The sequence below is a fragment of the Lethenteron reissneri genome, unplaced genomic scaffold (genome assembly GCF_015708825.2).
Source record: "Lethenteron reissneri isolate LAM-NWPU_2019-01 unplaced genomic scaffold, ASM1570882v1 scaffold_114, whole genome shotgun sequence".
In the NCBI taxonomy this organism is placed as follows: Eukaryota; Metazoa; Chordata; class Hyperoartia; order Petromyzontiformes; family Petromyzontidae; genus Lethenteron; species Lethenteron reissneri.
In genome coordinates, this window is record NW_026890827.1 from 61985 (window position 1) to 78231 (window position 16247).

Consider the following 16247-nt stretch of genomic DNA (forward strand, 5'->3'; position numbering starts at 1 on the left):
ACTTTGTATTTTCTAAGAAATCGAGCCACACTTCCACAAACTGCTGGGAGTTGCCTCGCTCTGCCTCAGTCAGAATTCTTCTGCTGCTACACGTTGCCTCCATCGGTGTGAAGGTCCGATTTTGGAGTTGAATCTTCATCTTCACATTTTACCATCACTTCTTCGCTCTTCACTGCCGCATCTTCACATTTCACCTACGCCTCTTCAAATTTCACCTTGATACATTTTAAAGTGTCCAAGCTGGGATTTTCTTGTAGTTCTTATCATTAAGGATGAACGCCTTGCAAGACTTTTGACTTTCACAAGCCGATTTGAGACTCTGATCCTTGGGGATCTTCTGATGCCTGTGTTCTCTGGTGATTTTTAAGAGCAGGTGAACTTGAAAATGCCTTCCCCACACACACTGCACATGAAGGGTTTCTCCCGTGTGTTCTCTGGTGGATCAGAAGAACTGATGACCGTGCAAATGCCTTTTCACAGACAGTACTTTCTTTGGTGTTCTTTTAGTCTTATTAAATAATCTCAAACACAACTGTCGGCAGTGGCAGAGCATACTTGTCAAAGACACTCAATTGATTTTGATAACGTTGAAGTGTTGTGTAAAACTAATTATTACTGGCCAAGACTATTTAGATAATCCATTGAAATTGAGTGAAATACAAGTAACTTTAATCGCTCTAACAGCTACAGGCTTAGTGCGGCCTGGAAGCATATTATTTTAAAAAGTATATATTACAATTCCCATTCCTTATAGGGGAAACAAATAGCAATTAACAACAATTGAATGATTACCAATCTCCTTATACGTATGTAGTGCCGTAAATGGGCCAAACTTACCGGCAGTGGTAGACGAGGTCCATCTGCAAGGGTGCCCCGTACCGCCAAAAGGGGGGGGGGGGCTGCGGGGGATCTACGATCCCACGTAACGCCACCCCTTGATGGGCAAAGGGACATTAAAGGGGACCTCCCCAGTCGATCGGGACCAGTCACAGCTCAAGACCCAAGACCAGCCAGTATAGGACCCTGGACCCCCTCGCCCCGCTTGTCCTTGTAAGGGCCGGCACGCTGTGCGGGCAGTGGTGGGACTCTGGGACTTCCGGCTCTACGTCCTTGTAAGGGCGAGTTCCAAGGAAGCCAGAGTCGAGACCCGCACCTTGGCTGGGTCGGGTCAGGTAGCCTCCCCTAGGGTAATTGTAGCCGGAGGACCCGAGAGCGTAGCCAGAGTAGGCTGTGTCCCTAGGCTGTGTCCCTAGGTTGTAACAGAGGACTGTTGGAGTGTGGTATCGTAATAAAGAAGTTACGTCTACAAGTGTCTCCGGAACCCATTACACATAAAAGCCAAAGTTGTGATTATGTGTGTCTGTTCAAAATGTTTAGCGTACTTCCCGATATGCAACAAACTTGCCATGTGGGTACTTTCCAGACTGTACACACTTTTTTTTGGGGGGAGCATATATTTTTTGCACGGTGAGCTGTGACATCAAATCTGTCATGTGACCCGCGCATGTGGAAGCGTAACGCATTGTAGTGTAGTGGTTAGCGGGCTGCGCTACGAACCTGGCGATCAGAGTTTGATTCCCGCTCACGGCCACTACCGGTGACGATAATTTGAACCGGTCCTGGGCCTCCCCTAGGTCGACTCAGCCTCAAACGAGTAACTGGTATGGTGTGTGAACATCGCCACTGGGGAGACAAAGGCGGCCAGGCGTAGTGAATCCAAGTCCCGGGCGAAGCCAGGTAGTAAAGCTAGTCAATTATATAATTACAATACCCTCCCTGTCTCGAATCACTGCACCAGATTGAGCTAAAAGATGACATCACCCTGTTGCTCCATTTAAGACCGGGAGCGAGTGGAGGGCCTCACCATTCTGGCAAATTGCCCGATGATGCTGGATGTAATTACCAGCGAAATGTTGTACTAAAAATTTTAAATGATGTTGAATCACTCAACACACCGGTGGTGGGCTAAAGTAGTGAACTATTTGTCTTGGTAAAAAATGCGACATATTTTGTTTACTGTTTGTCAGTGTCGGATGGTGGAGGGTTACGACACATTTGACTAATATTGGTCGCGAAAGCCTACGTGTTAAACTGACCATGTACTGTGTTAGCTACTGGAAGACAAAGGCGGTTGGGCGAGGCTCTGATCCCGTGGAATACATATTATCTTGGTCGTTTGATTGACATATTTCGCATTATCTCTTCCGAATGACCCTAGGTCTAATACTTTCATAATTACTTGGTTTATGCTTAACCAAGATTTGTGGTATACCATAGTTGTTACCAAGGATATTACGAGGGTTTAATTAACATTTGTTCCCAGTCTGTATTGCCAGGGATCCGTGCTTCTTATTCTCAAGTTATATTTTGATATCCTGAGGTTGAAGATATAGCTAAGCTTAAAACCTTACTGTTGTATTTTTAAAAACCCCAGTTAACTCGTAATGATTAACTGCCCTTGGGTGAATTTCGCTGTCCAAGGGAGGTTCATGACCACTGCTGTTTTCGTCTTTTGTTTTATTGTGGGGTTTTTCCTTTATGGCGGCCTTCTCTTGAAGTCAACTAGGGACTTCCCGCAGAATCTCATTAGCCCCCCTCCCCTTGGGTTTGCCATTTTTTATTACATTTTATGACTTCCCAAACAGGCTTGTGAGTAATTATCCTACAGCTGTCTTTTGCGTGGCAAGGCAGGAGGCAGGGGGGGAGACTCACCCTTTCCATGCCACAGCGCTACATCCCGATCAAAATTATTACAAAAATAGAAAAAAATCACTCATAATAATTTTATGGAAAAGGCATATATACAACATGCTCTTCGAGTGTTTGTGATGAGATGATACAAAACTGAGTTGCTGAGGCGATTAAGCAAGCACCATGTAAATGCTAAAATTATTATAACATAGTATAACAGAGAATGCTTCGGAGATTATTGGCTCCTGGTTAGAGATCTACCCAACCCACAGGTTTGCAAATACTGGCTGCTCTTACTCTGCAGGTTGAACCTAGGAATTTAGTGTGCAACTTCACGTTATTTTAATTAAAGGCCTGTGACAAAGGTGCATATATTGGAGCTTCATTGTCTCAAGCTTACACATCTACCGGGTCTCCATTTGACTTTGTATTGTCTAAGAAGTCCACCCACACCTCCACTTCCACAAACTCCTGGGAGTTGCCTCGCTCTGCCTCACAGTCAGAATTCTCCTCCTGCTTCACGTTGCCTCCATCGATGTAAAGGTCCGATTTTGGAGTTGAATCTTCATCTTCACATTTTACCATCGCTTCTTCGCTCTTCACCATCACTTCTTCACATTTCACCTCTTCAAAATCTACCTTGATACATTTAATTGCGTCCAAGCTGGAATTAAATTCTGGTTCTTTTTTCAGCAGGGATGGGCTCATTGCAGCACTTGGACTGACACAAGCCGATTTCAGACCCCGCTCCTTGGGGATCTTCTGATGCCTGTGTCTTCTCTGGTGTCTTTGAAGATGTGATGACAGTGCAAACGCCTTCCTGCACAGAGTGCAATTGAAGGGTTTCTCTGTGTGTGTTCTCTGGTGGCTCTGAAGATGTGATGACTGTGCAAATGCCTTCCCAAACACAGTGCACTTGAAGGGTTTCTCTCCTGTGTGTGTTCTCTGGTGGCTCTGAAGATGTGATGACTGTGCAAATGCCTTCTCACACATAGTGCACCTGAAGGGTTTCTGTCCTGTGTGTGTTCTTTCGTGGTCGTGAAGATGTGATGACCGTGCAAATGTCTTCTCACACAGAGTGCACTTGAAGGGTTTAGCTCCCGTGTGCGTTCTCTGGTGGCTCTGAAGATTTGATAACGTTGCAAATGCCTTCTCACACACAGTGCACTTGAAGGGTTTATCTCCTGTGTGTGTTCTCTGGTGGCGCTTAACATTTGATAACGTTGCAAATGCCTTCTCACACACACTGCACTTGAAGGGGTTCTCTCCTGTGTGAGTTCTCTGGTGTTGTGTCAAACTTCCAGTACGATCCGTGCTGTCTGCATACTGGTCGCATTGTTTCCTTCTTGTACCGAGCTGCGCCGAGTCCCTTTGCTCCATCAGACCAATTCTGCAGAGGAAGAGTCAGAGAAAGCGTCAGCTGCAGACAGAAAAACATATCCAAACCATCTACGTCAGTATCAAGGCACAGAGGAATGTATATATACACAGTCACACATGACTTACACATCTATACTTATTCATATATTAATGATATAGTGAAAATAATTCCCCAATTCATCACGCGGGTTGTTAAGACACACAATGAGAGGGCAAATGGTCATAAATATGCCTGGATGCTCTAGTATCTTCAAAATGAATCTTTATCCAAAACTCCAAGCACACAATTTCGGCTGTCTAGCTATGAAAGGAATATTTAAGAAAAATTCAGCTATAATAACAAAGTGTCTTGAAAATAATACTATTTGTATTATGCAGAAATGCATAAATTAATGTTCAATCAAAACTTCGAGGTGGAAGCCAGGCTCAGATTTGCTTGAATGCTCGGATGAATAGATCTAACTTCAGCTGCATACAGTGAGGGAAAAAGTATTTGGTCCCCTGCTGATTTTGTACGTTTGCCCACTGACGAAGAAATGATCAGTCTATAATTTTAATGGTAGGTTTATTTAAACAGTAATAGACAGAATAACAACAAAATCCAGAAAAACGCATGTCAAAAATGTTATAAATTGATTTGCATTTTAATGAGGGAAATAAGTATTTGACCCCTCTCAAAACATGACTTAGTACTTGGTGGCAAAACCCTTGTTGGCAATCACAGAGGTCAGACGTTTCTTGTAGTTGGCCACCAGGTTTGCACACATTTCAGGAGGGATTTTGTCCCACTCCTCTTTGCAGATCTTCTCCAAGTCATTAAGGTTTCGAGGCTGACGTTTGGCAACTCGAACCTTCAGCTCCCTCCACAGATTTTCTATGGGATTAAGGTCTGGAGACTGGCTAGGCCACTCCAGGACCTTAATATGCTTCTTCTTGAGCCACTCCTTTGTTGCCTTGGTTGTGTGTTTTGGGTCATTGTCATGCTGGAATACCCATCCACGACCCATTTTCAATGCCCTGGCTGAGGGAAGGAGGTTCTCACCCAAGATTTGACGGTACATGGCCCCGTCCATCATCCCTTTGATGCGGTGAAGTTGTCCTGTCCCCTTAGCAGAAAAACACCCCCAAAGCATAATGTTTCCACCTCCATATTTGACCGTGGGGATGGTGTTCTTGGGGTCATAGGCAGCATTCCTCCTCCTCCAAACACGGCGAGTTGATGCCAAAGAGCTCCATTTTGGTCTCATCTGACCACAACACTTTCACGCAGTTGTCCTCTGAATCATTCAGATGTTCATTGGCAAACTTCAGACGGGCATGTATATGTGCTTTCTTGAGCAGGGGGACCTTGCGGGTGCTGCAGGATTTAAGTCCTTCACGGCATAGTGTGTTACCAACTGTTTTATTGGTGATTGTGGTCCCAGCTGCCTTGAGATCATTGACAAGATCCTCCCGTGTAGTTCTGGGCTGATTCCTCACCGTTCTCATGATCATTGCAACTCCACGAGGTGAGATCTTGCATGGAGCCCCAGGCCGAGGGAGATTGACAGTTATTTTGTGTTTCTTCCATTTGCAAATAATCGCACCAACTGTTGTCACCTTCTCACCAAGCTGCTTGGCGATGGTCTTGTAGCCCATTCCAGCCTTGTGTAGGTCTACAATCTTGTCCCTGACATCCTTGGAGAGCTCTTTGGTCTTGGCCATGGTGGAGAGTTTGGAATCTGATTGATTGCTTCTGTGAACAGGTGTCTTTTATACAGGTAACAAGCTGAGATTAGGAGCACTCCCTTTCAGAGTGTGCTCCTTATCTCAGCTTGTTACCTGTATAAAAAACACCTGGGAGCCAGAAATCTTTCTGATTGAGAGGGGGTCATGCGTTTTCTGGATTTTGTTGTTGTTATTCTGTCTCTCATTGTTCAAATAAACCTACCATTAAAACTATAGACTGATCATTTCTTTTCGATTTAAAGCTTTCGTGACTGCAGGGATTCATCTTCTTGGTTCTTTCGGTAAAGTCACGTAGAAGGGAAGTAATAAAATAATAAAAATAAAACATAATAAAACAATTCTCACGACGTTTCGGCCACAACGCAAGTAGCCGTCCTCAGGTGAAAACCAGGTCCGTCGAGGCGACAGAGTCTGAATGAAACAGCACACGAGCTTGGAGCATATATATAAGCTGGGCGCATTGACAAAGGAATTTGCATATCAAAAGGAATTTAGCATATTTATGGGAAATGCAGGAATGTGATTAGTACTGCATATGCATGTGCATTATGCAGGATTACCAGCATCAAAGGGAGCTGCAGTTACTGCTGCTGCAGCAGTTGCTGCTGCTGCAGTTTCTGCTGCTGCTGCAGTTGCTGCTGCTGCTACAGTTGCTGCTGCTGCAATTGCTGCTGCTGCTGCACTTGCTGCTGCTGCAGTTGCTGCCTTATCCATTTTAATATAACACTATGTATTATTCTACCCACCCTAATGTGTATCATACTGCTATATGTTTACTGTACAATTACGACACCATACATTACTCTGCACACTGCACCATGCCAGTGAGTGGAACGCGGTCTGAAAGTCACCGTAAACGTGAACACAATCAGTTAAGATCCGAAATGGTTTATTACGTCCTTCCAATGATTGCTAAGCCAGAATCCATCTTCTCGGTTGAAATTGTCTCTGTGTTTGTATATGTGGATCGCCTCATGAACGAATCTCTCATGATAGCCAGATGGCTTGCAGAGAACCTCTGTCTTGGAGAAGTCAATGTCATGTGAGCCCACTGAATTGTAACAGTGATCTGCCACGGCTGAGGTGTTTGTCCTACCGTGTTTCAGGTCTGCCTTATGTTGAGATCCTTCAACAAGCTCCGGGATAAGAAGGCTCAGCTAATCGAGTCTCTCACCTTTCTGAAGAGATGCCGCGACTCTAAGGTAATACCAAACGCATTTACACTAACATCTGCTGCTGTAACTTCTTCTAATGCGAAACGAATTCTGTCTAGAACTAGTTTAGCTCTTATCTCAGAGAAAATCAGACTTACGCGCACCGAACTAGATCAGTTAGACAAGACACTCTACAAATCACACTTATCTTTGAGTGTAACAATGTCCACATCGGATTGGGAACATGTGGAAAAAATGACTGCCTCTTCAGCTGCCGCTATGTCGACTAAATGTAAGGACAACTTGATTTCCAAATTCAACCGCCTCTCAAACAAGAAACCGGACCCACACATTGAAAAGCTAGATGTTAACAAAGTCGTAATTAATCGCAGTAACAGTCCTATTTCTGAAGGTTTGAAATCCGTTTTAGCTAAAGGACTAAACTTTGCAGTCACACCTAGACACATACCAGTTAATGATATAATTGCTCGAGTAGATGTAGCTCTCAAGGGCTTGAGTTACATCGCTGCAGACGTAGCAAGATCTGAAATCTCTGTGACCCTCAAAAACGCTAAGATGCCAGCTAGCAACATCAGCAAAGATGAGCGTTTTGAATTAGCTCAATTAAAAAAGAGGGATGACATTGTCATCCTCTCAGCCGACAAAGGCAATGCCACTGTCATCATGGACAAAATAGAATACAACAACAAAATTCAAGAACTACTCAACGATGGCAGCTATACAGAAATAAAAAGAGACCCCACCAACAGCCTCGTCTCCAAAACCAACAACATAATTTCTGCTTCAACCGCATTAATTGATCAGACCAAACAGTTCTCGTTGAAACCTTCTGCAGCCAGGCCACCAAGATTGTACGGCTTGCCAAAGATACATAAAGAAGATACACCTCTTCGTCCCATTGTCTCTACTATCAACTCCCCCACTTACAAACTGGCTCGTTTTTTGTCCGAAATCCTACGGCCTTTCACTGGAAAAACCACCTCTGCAGTACTAAACTCTACTGACCTGGTATCGACAATCAAGGGGATTGCCCTGTCCCCAGACGACCTGCTTGTCAGTTTTGATGTGGTTTCCTTGTTCACCAAGGTGCCTGTGCCTGACACCATCGCAATCATTGAAGACTTGGTTCATCAAGGACTGAATGCTGGGGTACCCCCCCTGGTGAGACACTGCTTAACCAATACATACTTCACCTGGAATGGAACCTTCTACAAGCAAATTGAGGGCACCCCAATGGGCTCCCCCCTATCTCCGGTTGTAGCCAACATCTTCATGGAGAAATTTGAGACGGACACCATCCAGACTGCCACTCTACGCCCGACCTTATGGAAGAGGTACGTAGACGACACTTTTGTCATCTGGCCACATGGCCGGCCTGCTCTAGACCAATTTCTCGACCACATCAATTCCATACACCCAGCCATCAGATTCACCATGGAAGTCGAAAATGATGGCAAGCTACCCTTTTTGGATGTCCTAATCAAAAGGAGACCTGATGGTTCAATGAGCCACTCTGTCTACAGGAAAGCCACCCACACGGATGCTTATCTAAAACCGGATTCCCACCACCATCCATCCCAGAAGAATTCCCTCATCAAGACTCTATATCATAGAGCCCAATGTATCTCCGACCATGAACACATTTCCAGTGAACTCAAACACGTACGCCAAGCTCTTAAGGCTAATGGTTACTCCGACTACACAATCCGCAAAGCCATCACTCCAACCATCAAGAAGGATCCTGTTGAGGAGCCTTTCAAGACCATCACCTTACCCTACATTGCTGGGGTCACAAAAAAGATCTCCAAAATCCTGATTAAACACAAGATCCAGGTCCGATTCAACACAGTACATAAAATCCGTGATCTGGTCCCGTCTGTAAAAGATGTGGTTCCAGACATACAGTACCCTGGCGTCTACAAACTAAGTTGCCTCTGTGGTAGCAGTTACATTGGGGAAACCAAACGACATGTCTCGGACCGCATCCGTGAACATAAGGCAGACCTGAAACACGGTAGGACAAACACCTCAGCCGTGGCAGATCACTGTTACAATTCAGTGGGCTCACATGACATTGACTTCTCCAAGACAGAGGTTCTCTGCAAGCCATCTGGCTATCATGAGAGATTCGTTCATGAGGCGATCCACATATACAAACACAGAGACAATTTCAACCGAGAAGATGGATTCTGGCTTAGCAATCATTGGAAGGACGTAATAAACCATTTCGGATCTTAACTGATTGTGTTCACGTTTACGGTGACTTTCAGACCGCGTTCCACTCACTGGCATGGTGCAGTGTGCAGAGTAATGTATGGTGTCGTAATTGTACAGTAAACATATAGCAGTATGATACACATTAGGGTGGGTAGAATAATACATAGTGTTATATTAAAATGGATACGGCAGCAACTGCAGCAGCAGCAGCAAGTGCAGCAGCAGCAGCAATTGCAGCAGCAGCAACTGTAGCAGCAGCAGCAACTGCAGCAGCAGCAGAAACTGCAGCAGCAGCAGCAACTGCTGCAGCAGGAGTAACTGCAGCTCCCTTTGATGCTGTTAATCCTGCATAATGCACATGCATATGCAGTACTAATCACATTCCTGCATTTCCCATAAATATGCTAAATTCCTTTTGATATGCAAATTCCTTTGTCAATGCGCCCAGCTTATATATATGCTCCAAGCTCGTGTGCTGTTTCATTCAGACTCTGTCGCCTCGACGGACCTGGTTTTCACCTGAGGACGGCTGCTTGCGTTGTGGCCGAAACGTCGTGAGAATTGTTTTATTATGTTTTATTTTTATTATTTTATTACTTCCCTTCTACGTGACTTTACCGAAAGAACCAAGAAGATGATCATTTCTTTGTCAGTGGGCAAACGTACAAAATCAACAGGGGATCAAATACTTTTTTCCCTCACTGTACATGACATCATAACAACAGTCTGGACCACTGAATGGGTTCCGCAGGACTGGAAGGATACCTTAGTGGTCCCCCTCTTTAAGAAGGGGGACCGCACAGACTGTAACAACTACAGGGGCATCTCACTCCTCAGCGTGCCAGGGAAGGTCCTGGCAAGGATTATTCAACATCGCCTTGCTAGGCACGCCGAGGAGAGGCTTGCAGAGCCCCAATGCGGTTTCAGGAAAGGGCGGTCCTGCACAGATGCCATATTTTCTGTCAGTCTGCTACAGCAGAGGTGTAGGGAATTCCAACTAGACCTACATCTCTGCTTTATTGACCTGGTCAAGGCCTATGATACCATTAGTAGGCCTGGGCTCTGGGTTGTTCTTCGTGATTTCGGAGTCCCTGACCCTCTGCTCACGATCATTAAGGACCTTCATGATGGTGAGCGGGCCCGTGTAAAACTAGAAGAATCACAGCTGTGTTCGTTAGTTTCTGAAAACGCTTGTCCTGGTGAGGGTCGTGGTGGCAGCATGCTGAGTAGGGTGGTCCAGGTCTCTCTTTCCCTGGCGACAGACTCTAGCTCAGACATGGGCAAAGTACGGCCCCTGGGCCGTATACGGCCCATTGGGCTTTTAAATCCGGCCCGCCGAACTTGTCCAAATATTATTATTAAATTAAATTTTACCTTCCTCCTGTAATGCCCCCATTTCCCCATTAGATGGAGCACTTTGACCGGGAGTGTGGTGTAAAGTAGAACCTCTGGTTACGACCATAATTAGTTCTATAACTTTGGTCGCAACCCGATTTGGTCGTGACTCGAACCTAGTTTCCCCATTGGATTGTATGTAAATACGATTAATCCGTTCCAGACTCCTACGAACTGTATTTAAATATTGTTTTTTTAAGATTATTAAGCACAAAAATAGTTAATTACGCCATAGAATTCAGTGTAATAGTAAAATAAATGTAAAAACATTTAATAACACTGAGAAAACCTTGAACAGAGAAAACTAACATTGACGCATCAAGGTTTAGAATCGTTCAACAAGATGATTGTTTCGTCTGCTACATCAGTCGGTCGATTCTGAGAGAGAGAATATTCGTATGAGCAATTCATGTTTCTATTGAAAGTAAGTTAACAGTAATATTTGGGTACAGTATTGTTTTTGGAAGCATTCACCGTAATATCATATGAACGTTTACTTCACCGCATCATCGTATGAATGATGCGAGAAGAGATTAACGGGTTCTTATGTTAGCGATTTACGTACTCGGCGCTTTCGCTATCTAAATTACGGCTTGAATGAGGGGGGAGGGGTATGACTACACTCACAAAATTAATATCTTACTAGAAATTTTATATAACAAAAGTTATATACATAACTGTTACGCTTTGTGTAATTCAACAAAACAAACACAACTTAACTCCGAGTTCTCTCCAAATTTCACGAGTCCGTTCTAGACCCCAGTTTTTGTTAAAGAGTTTCAAGCACAGAAAACATAATTAAAGTTTGAAAAATCATTAATTATACAAACTTTTCAATAATTTTCTTCTTCACTTCGATTTAAATTTTCGTTAAAACCTTCTTCTCACCAACATTACCACTCATTACCACTTTCTCCGAAGGCAAGTTTGTAAAAGAATGCATTGTACAGACAGCAGACATATTGTGTCCGGAGATCAAAAGAAAATTTGAAAAAGTCAGTTTATCACGCAGGACTGTGATTCGCCGTGTGGAACTGATTGATGAAAATATAGCCAGTCAATTAAACAAAAAGTCTGATTCCTTTGAATTATATTCACTAGCACTGGATGAAAGTACGGACATAAAAGACACTGCTCAGCTCATCATTTTTATCCGAGGGATTGACGACAGTTTTGCGATAACAGAGGAGTTTTTGACCATGGAGTCCCTGAAAGCAACAACGCGGGGAGAGGACTTGTATAACCAGATATCTGCTGTCATCGAAAGAATGAAGCTACCTTGGAGTAAACTTGTCATTGTCACAACGGATGGATCGCCAAATTTAACTGGAAAAAATGTTGGGCTGCTGAAAAGAATCCAGGATAAAGTGAAAGAGGAAAACTCCGTCCAGGATCTTATTTTCCTTCACTGCATCATCCATCAGGAATCCCTGTGTAAGTCTGTATTGCAGCTTAATCATGTCGTGAATCCAGTCGTAAAACTTGTGAACTGTATACGAGCAAGGGGACTTCAGCACCGTCAGTTTATTACCTTCCTGGAGGAAACTGATGCGGATCATCAGGACTTGCTGTACCACTCTCGTGTCCACTGGTTAAGTTTAGGGAAAGTGTTACAACGAGTGTGGGAGCTGAAAGAGGACATCATCGCATTTTTGGAGTTGATGGGGAAATCTGACGAATTCCCTGAGCTAAGCGACAAGAACTGGCTTAGTGACTTTGTGTTTGCTGTGGACATATTTTCACACATGAATGAGCTGAATGTGAAACTGCAGGGGGAAAGATCAGTTTGTTCACGACATGTACAAACATGTGAAAGCCTTCAAATCCAAGCTCACTTTGTTCTCCGGACAAATTGCGAACAAAAAATCTTTTGCTCATTTCCCCACACTTGCCATGCAGGAGGAGGCACCGCGAAACGCAAAAAAATACAGCAAATCACTTGAGGACCTGCACGGAGAATTCTGCCGTAGGTTCTCTGATTTCTAAAACATTGAACAGCCACTTCAGCTGGTGTCCTGTCCCCTGTCACAAGACCCTGAAACAGCACCACATGAGCTGCAGTTGGAACTGATAGATCTTCAGTCTGACTCCGTCCTAAAGGAGAAGTTCAACTCTGTTAAACTGAATGACTTTTATGCTTCACTTAACAGAGCCACGTTTCCAAACCTCCGGAGGACTGCACAGAAGATACTGACTTTGTTTGGCTCGACTTATGTGTGTGAGCAGACATTCAGCGTCATGAACGCCAACAAAGCCCGTCACAGATCATAGTTAACGGATCAGCACCTCAGATCTATCCTGAGAATTGCCACAACCAAAATAACTCCAGACTAGGATGCACTGCCAAAAATGGGAGATCAACAAAAGTTCCCACTGAAACTGAAAGTGATGATGTGTTGCTGCAGCGAGGTTGGAGCCAAATCTCCGAGACACAGCCTGCGTGGCTGCTCTAACCTGTTAATGTAGATAATAAAGAAGTTCAAGTGAGGTAATTGGTTTGGCGCAGGCCTCAGATGTTTTCATGATGTTTGATCAGTCACGTTACGACATGTTTTTGTATTGTTCATGTTTGTGCAATTTGTTAAATTGCCTTGCAAATAAATGCTTTGCTACCTGTTAAAGGCCAAATCCTTTCATGTAATGATTTTTACATGTCATTTATATTAGTTCACACAAACACTCCATCCACCTGTTCCTGGCCCGGCCCCTCTGTCAAATTTTAGAACTCATTGTGGCCCGCGAGTCAAAAAGTTTGCCCACCCCTGCTCTAGCTCATCCTGGAGAATTCCAAAGTGTTCCCAGGCCAGCCGAGCGACATAGTCTTGGGCCAGCCCCGGAGTCTTCGCCCAGTGGGACGTGTCTGGTAGAGTTCCAGGGGGAGTCTATTGGGGAGCATTCTTACTTATAATCTATATTGATATCACCCATAGAGCCAGGCCCAGGGGTTGTGTTCACAAAACAAGCGCCTCGTGGCTGTGTGACCCACGTAACTCACTAAGGCCAACTCGAATTGGCTAAGTGGTGCCATCCCGTGCGTCGAACATCCACAGGATGAAGGGTGAGAGGCGGGTGCGATGCCAGTATGGCAGGGAGAGGGATGGTCTCAGATGGACTAGACATTGGCGATGGACACTCAAAGCTTTGTATGGAGCAAAAGTCCAGGCACCTTCCACACAGTATTACAAAGTCTAATGAAAGAATGCTGCTCGACTAATTTTAAATGAGACTTTGGCTGCCAAACCAGAGCTGGTCGTGAACACATCAACCCGGTATGGAAGCTCCTCCAACACTTGTAGAACTGCCTGATTATTCACGTAGAGTTGAGCAGGTGCAGTGTTGTATGTCATTTATTTTTGTGGAATATTTGCAAGGCCCCATTTCATGATGAAATTATCAAGGCACAGAACAAGATTCCCTAATTCCATCTCACTGAGTAGCCATTACCAAATAATCAGCAGATGAAACATGGTTGACCAGGCAGGGAACGATCTTTTAACTATAACCAGGCATTGATTAGCGTATCATTGTAACCGCAACAAATGCAATGGTTTGTATATGACTATTGGGAGCTTCTCAAACTACATAGTAATTGAATATGCTATGTAATGTAATGCATGGGGCCAGAGTGAATTTCTGTCACAAGCCATGTTGAACAGGTTATGGCTCGGAATCCTGGTCACGCAGCGTTAGACCATCTTGCCCAAAATCAAACAAATCCTCAAATGTGAGCAGAGGCATAGATATGAATACAAATAACAACCCAAATCCCTAAGCCTCTTAATAGTACTATAGGCCTTAATTTAATTAAGAATGCAGAGATTTAGTTTATGTTGAAAATCCATAAGCCTCTGCTGTAGTCAATAGACAGAAAATACAGCAGCCCCTAGGTTACCATGGATGTTACATTCTTGGAAATTGCCGCTCGAACGCTAAAAGCGCGACATTCAATACTTAAGCCTTACCTAAGTAATGACGTTAAGTAAACGTCAACTAAATTTTACAATTGAATGAAGTACTGTACTGTATTCCAAATAAACTATACAATTGAAATAAAGAAGACACCGTATACAAAAAGTATTCCAAGACGAAACATTGTATAGTATAAATCTATGAAGATAAAGCAGACTTTGCACTTGTGTAGATTTTTAGTGAACCAAATTGCGCCAACACACCCCAAACTTTCCACGCACACTCACGGGTGAGTTAGTGTGTTTTTGGCACAATTGTTTGCTTACCTTCTCACCTTCAACACCTATACCCCCCCCCGCTCCTCACCTCCCGCCCTCGCCTTCTCTTGCCATGTGTTAAAGTCCGGGGCATTCTCAATACTTTCGGTTTGCCACACATGCAAACTCATTTTGACATTTCATCTACTACAATTCCACACACTCACCATAACATAAGTGTCTCCACTGCACTGCTATATTTGTTCTCACAGATCTCCTTGCATGTCTGACAACACATTGCAACAATGTCATCAACACCAAGATGCAAACCCTGCAAGGTGATGATGGCTACCATTTCCTACTCCGCCAAACTGACCCAGCAACAAGCTTGCCAAAAAAACATACGATTTCCGCCATGGAGGTCTTTGCCTTCAGGATCATGGTATGAAACGGCGGCTTCAATATCTTCTTGAGATGAAAAGAGCGCTTTCACCAATTTGCTGTCGACATGTATGCCAAAATTTAAGCTTCATTCAATTAAACCCATCAGATGGGAATACATCCAACAATGTCTATCCTGAAACTCTCCAAGGGCAACGATTTAAAAGCTGCTCTAATTATTAAACAAACAAGCCCTGCGATTTTATAACACAACCGAAGAACCGTTACAAAAAACACATTTACCGACTTCATTGTCAGAAATCAATTATTCTAACAAAGCCAGCATGGCAAGACATTACTCATGTTTGATCAATATACTTTCAATGATGTTTGTGCGTGAGTGGGGAGCGGTAGTGCAACGCTTAGCATGCTGAGCTATAATCCCAGTGAGCCGATTTATATTTCCACACAGCCAAGCCACAGCATTTGGTTGTCGCCTGCTGAAGCTGGTTGTAATTACTGGCGAAACGTCGTACTCAGATTGTAAATGTTGTGGCGTGGCTCTCCAACACACAACCGGTGTAGTGCTGCAATAGTGACGAATTGGCCACGTGCTGTTTATGTGACAACCCCTTTCTAATTGGCTGTCGGGTTTACCGACACATTTTTATTTTTACGCGACCTAACCCAAACAAACCTGTATTAAGGATATTTGGAATTTGCGTGTCTCTCTCCCCGTGGTCGCGTGGATTTTCCTCCGGATCCTCAGGGTTTTCCCCTCCACATTTAGAGTCAACATCACCACGCGTTTAGAGTATTTGACCGACAGACATTTCCACACGTTGATAAGCCACTTTGTTGTGGGCAGGTCGCTTCTGAAAACAAGAGCGGTATAGCAGCTGAAGTGGGCTTGGCCTGGTAAGAGAAAAAAAACTGTAAAAATAATTTTTTTAAAAATGTAAAAGTAGTGAGCCAGATGAAGACAAATTAAACTTAAGCAGACCCCGCGTTGTAATGTTCCAACCTGGACATCGATTCCATACTCGCTGCTACTCAATTGATATCCCTACGAGAGAGGAGCGAGGCTCTACCTGGGTAAACAACAACAACAACC

At 44.0% G+C, this 16247-nt stretch overlaps 1 protein-coding gene across 1 annotated transcript in view; it reads right to left on the reverse strand.

Moving 5' to 3' along the window:
- The window catches only part of LOC133361563 (oocyte zinc finger protein XlCOF6-like), a 28389-nt gene extending 12380 nt beyond the window's left edge, over positions 1 to 16009 (reverse strand). Inside the window, exons 1-2 of the mRNA XM_061580489.1 lie at positions 15831 to 16009; positions 3461 to 4081 (exon numbers count right to left, since the gene is read on the reverse strand). Coding sequence (XP_061436473.1) covers positions 3461 to 4071 — 611 coding nt within the window. The 5' untranslated portion in view covers positions 4072 to 4081; positions 15831 to 16009. The remainder of the gene's footprint in view (positions 1 to 3460; positions 4082 to 15830) is intronic.
- Positions 16010 to 16247: the final 238 nt, after the last annotated feature.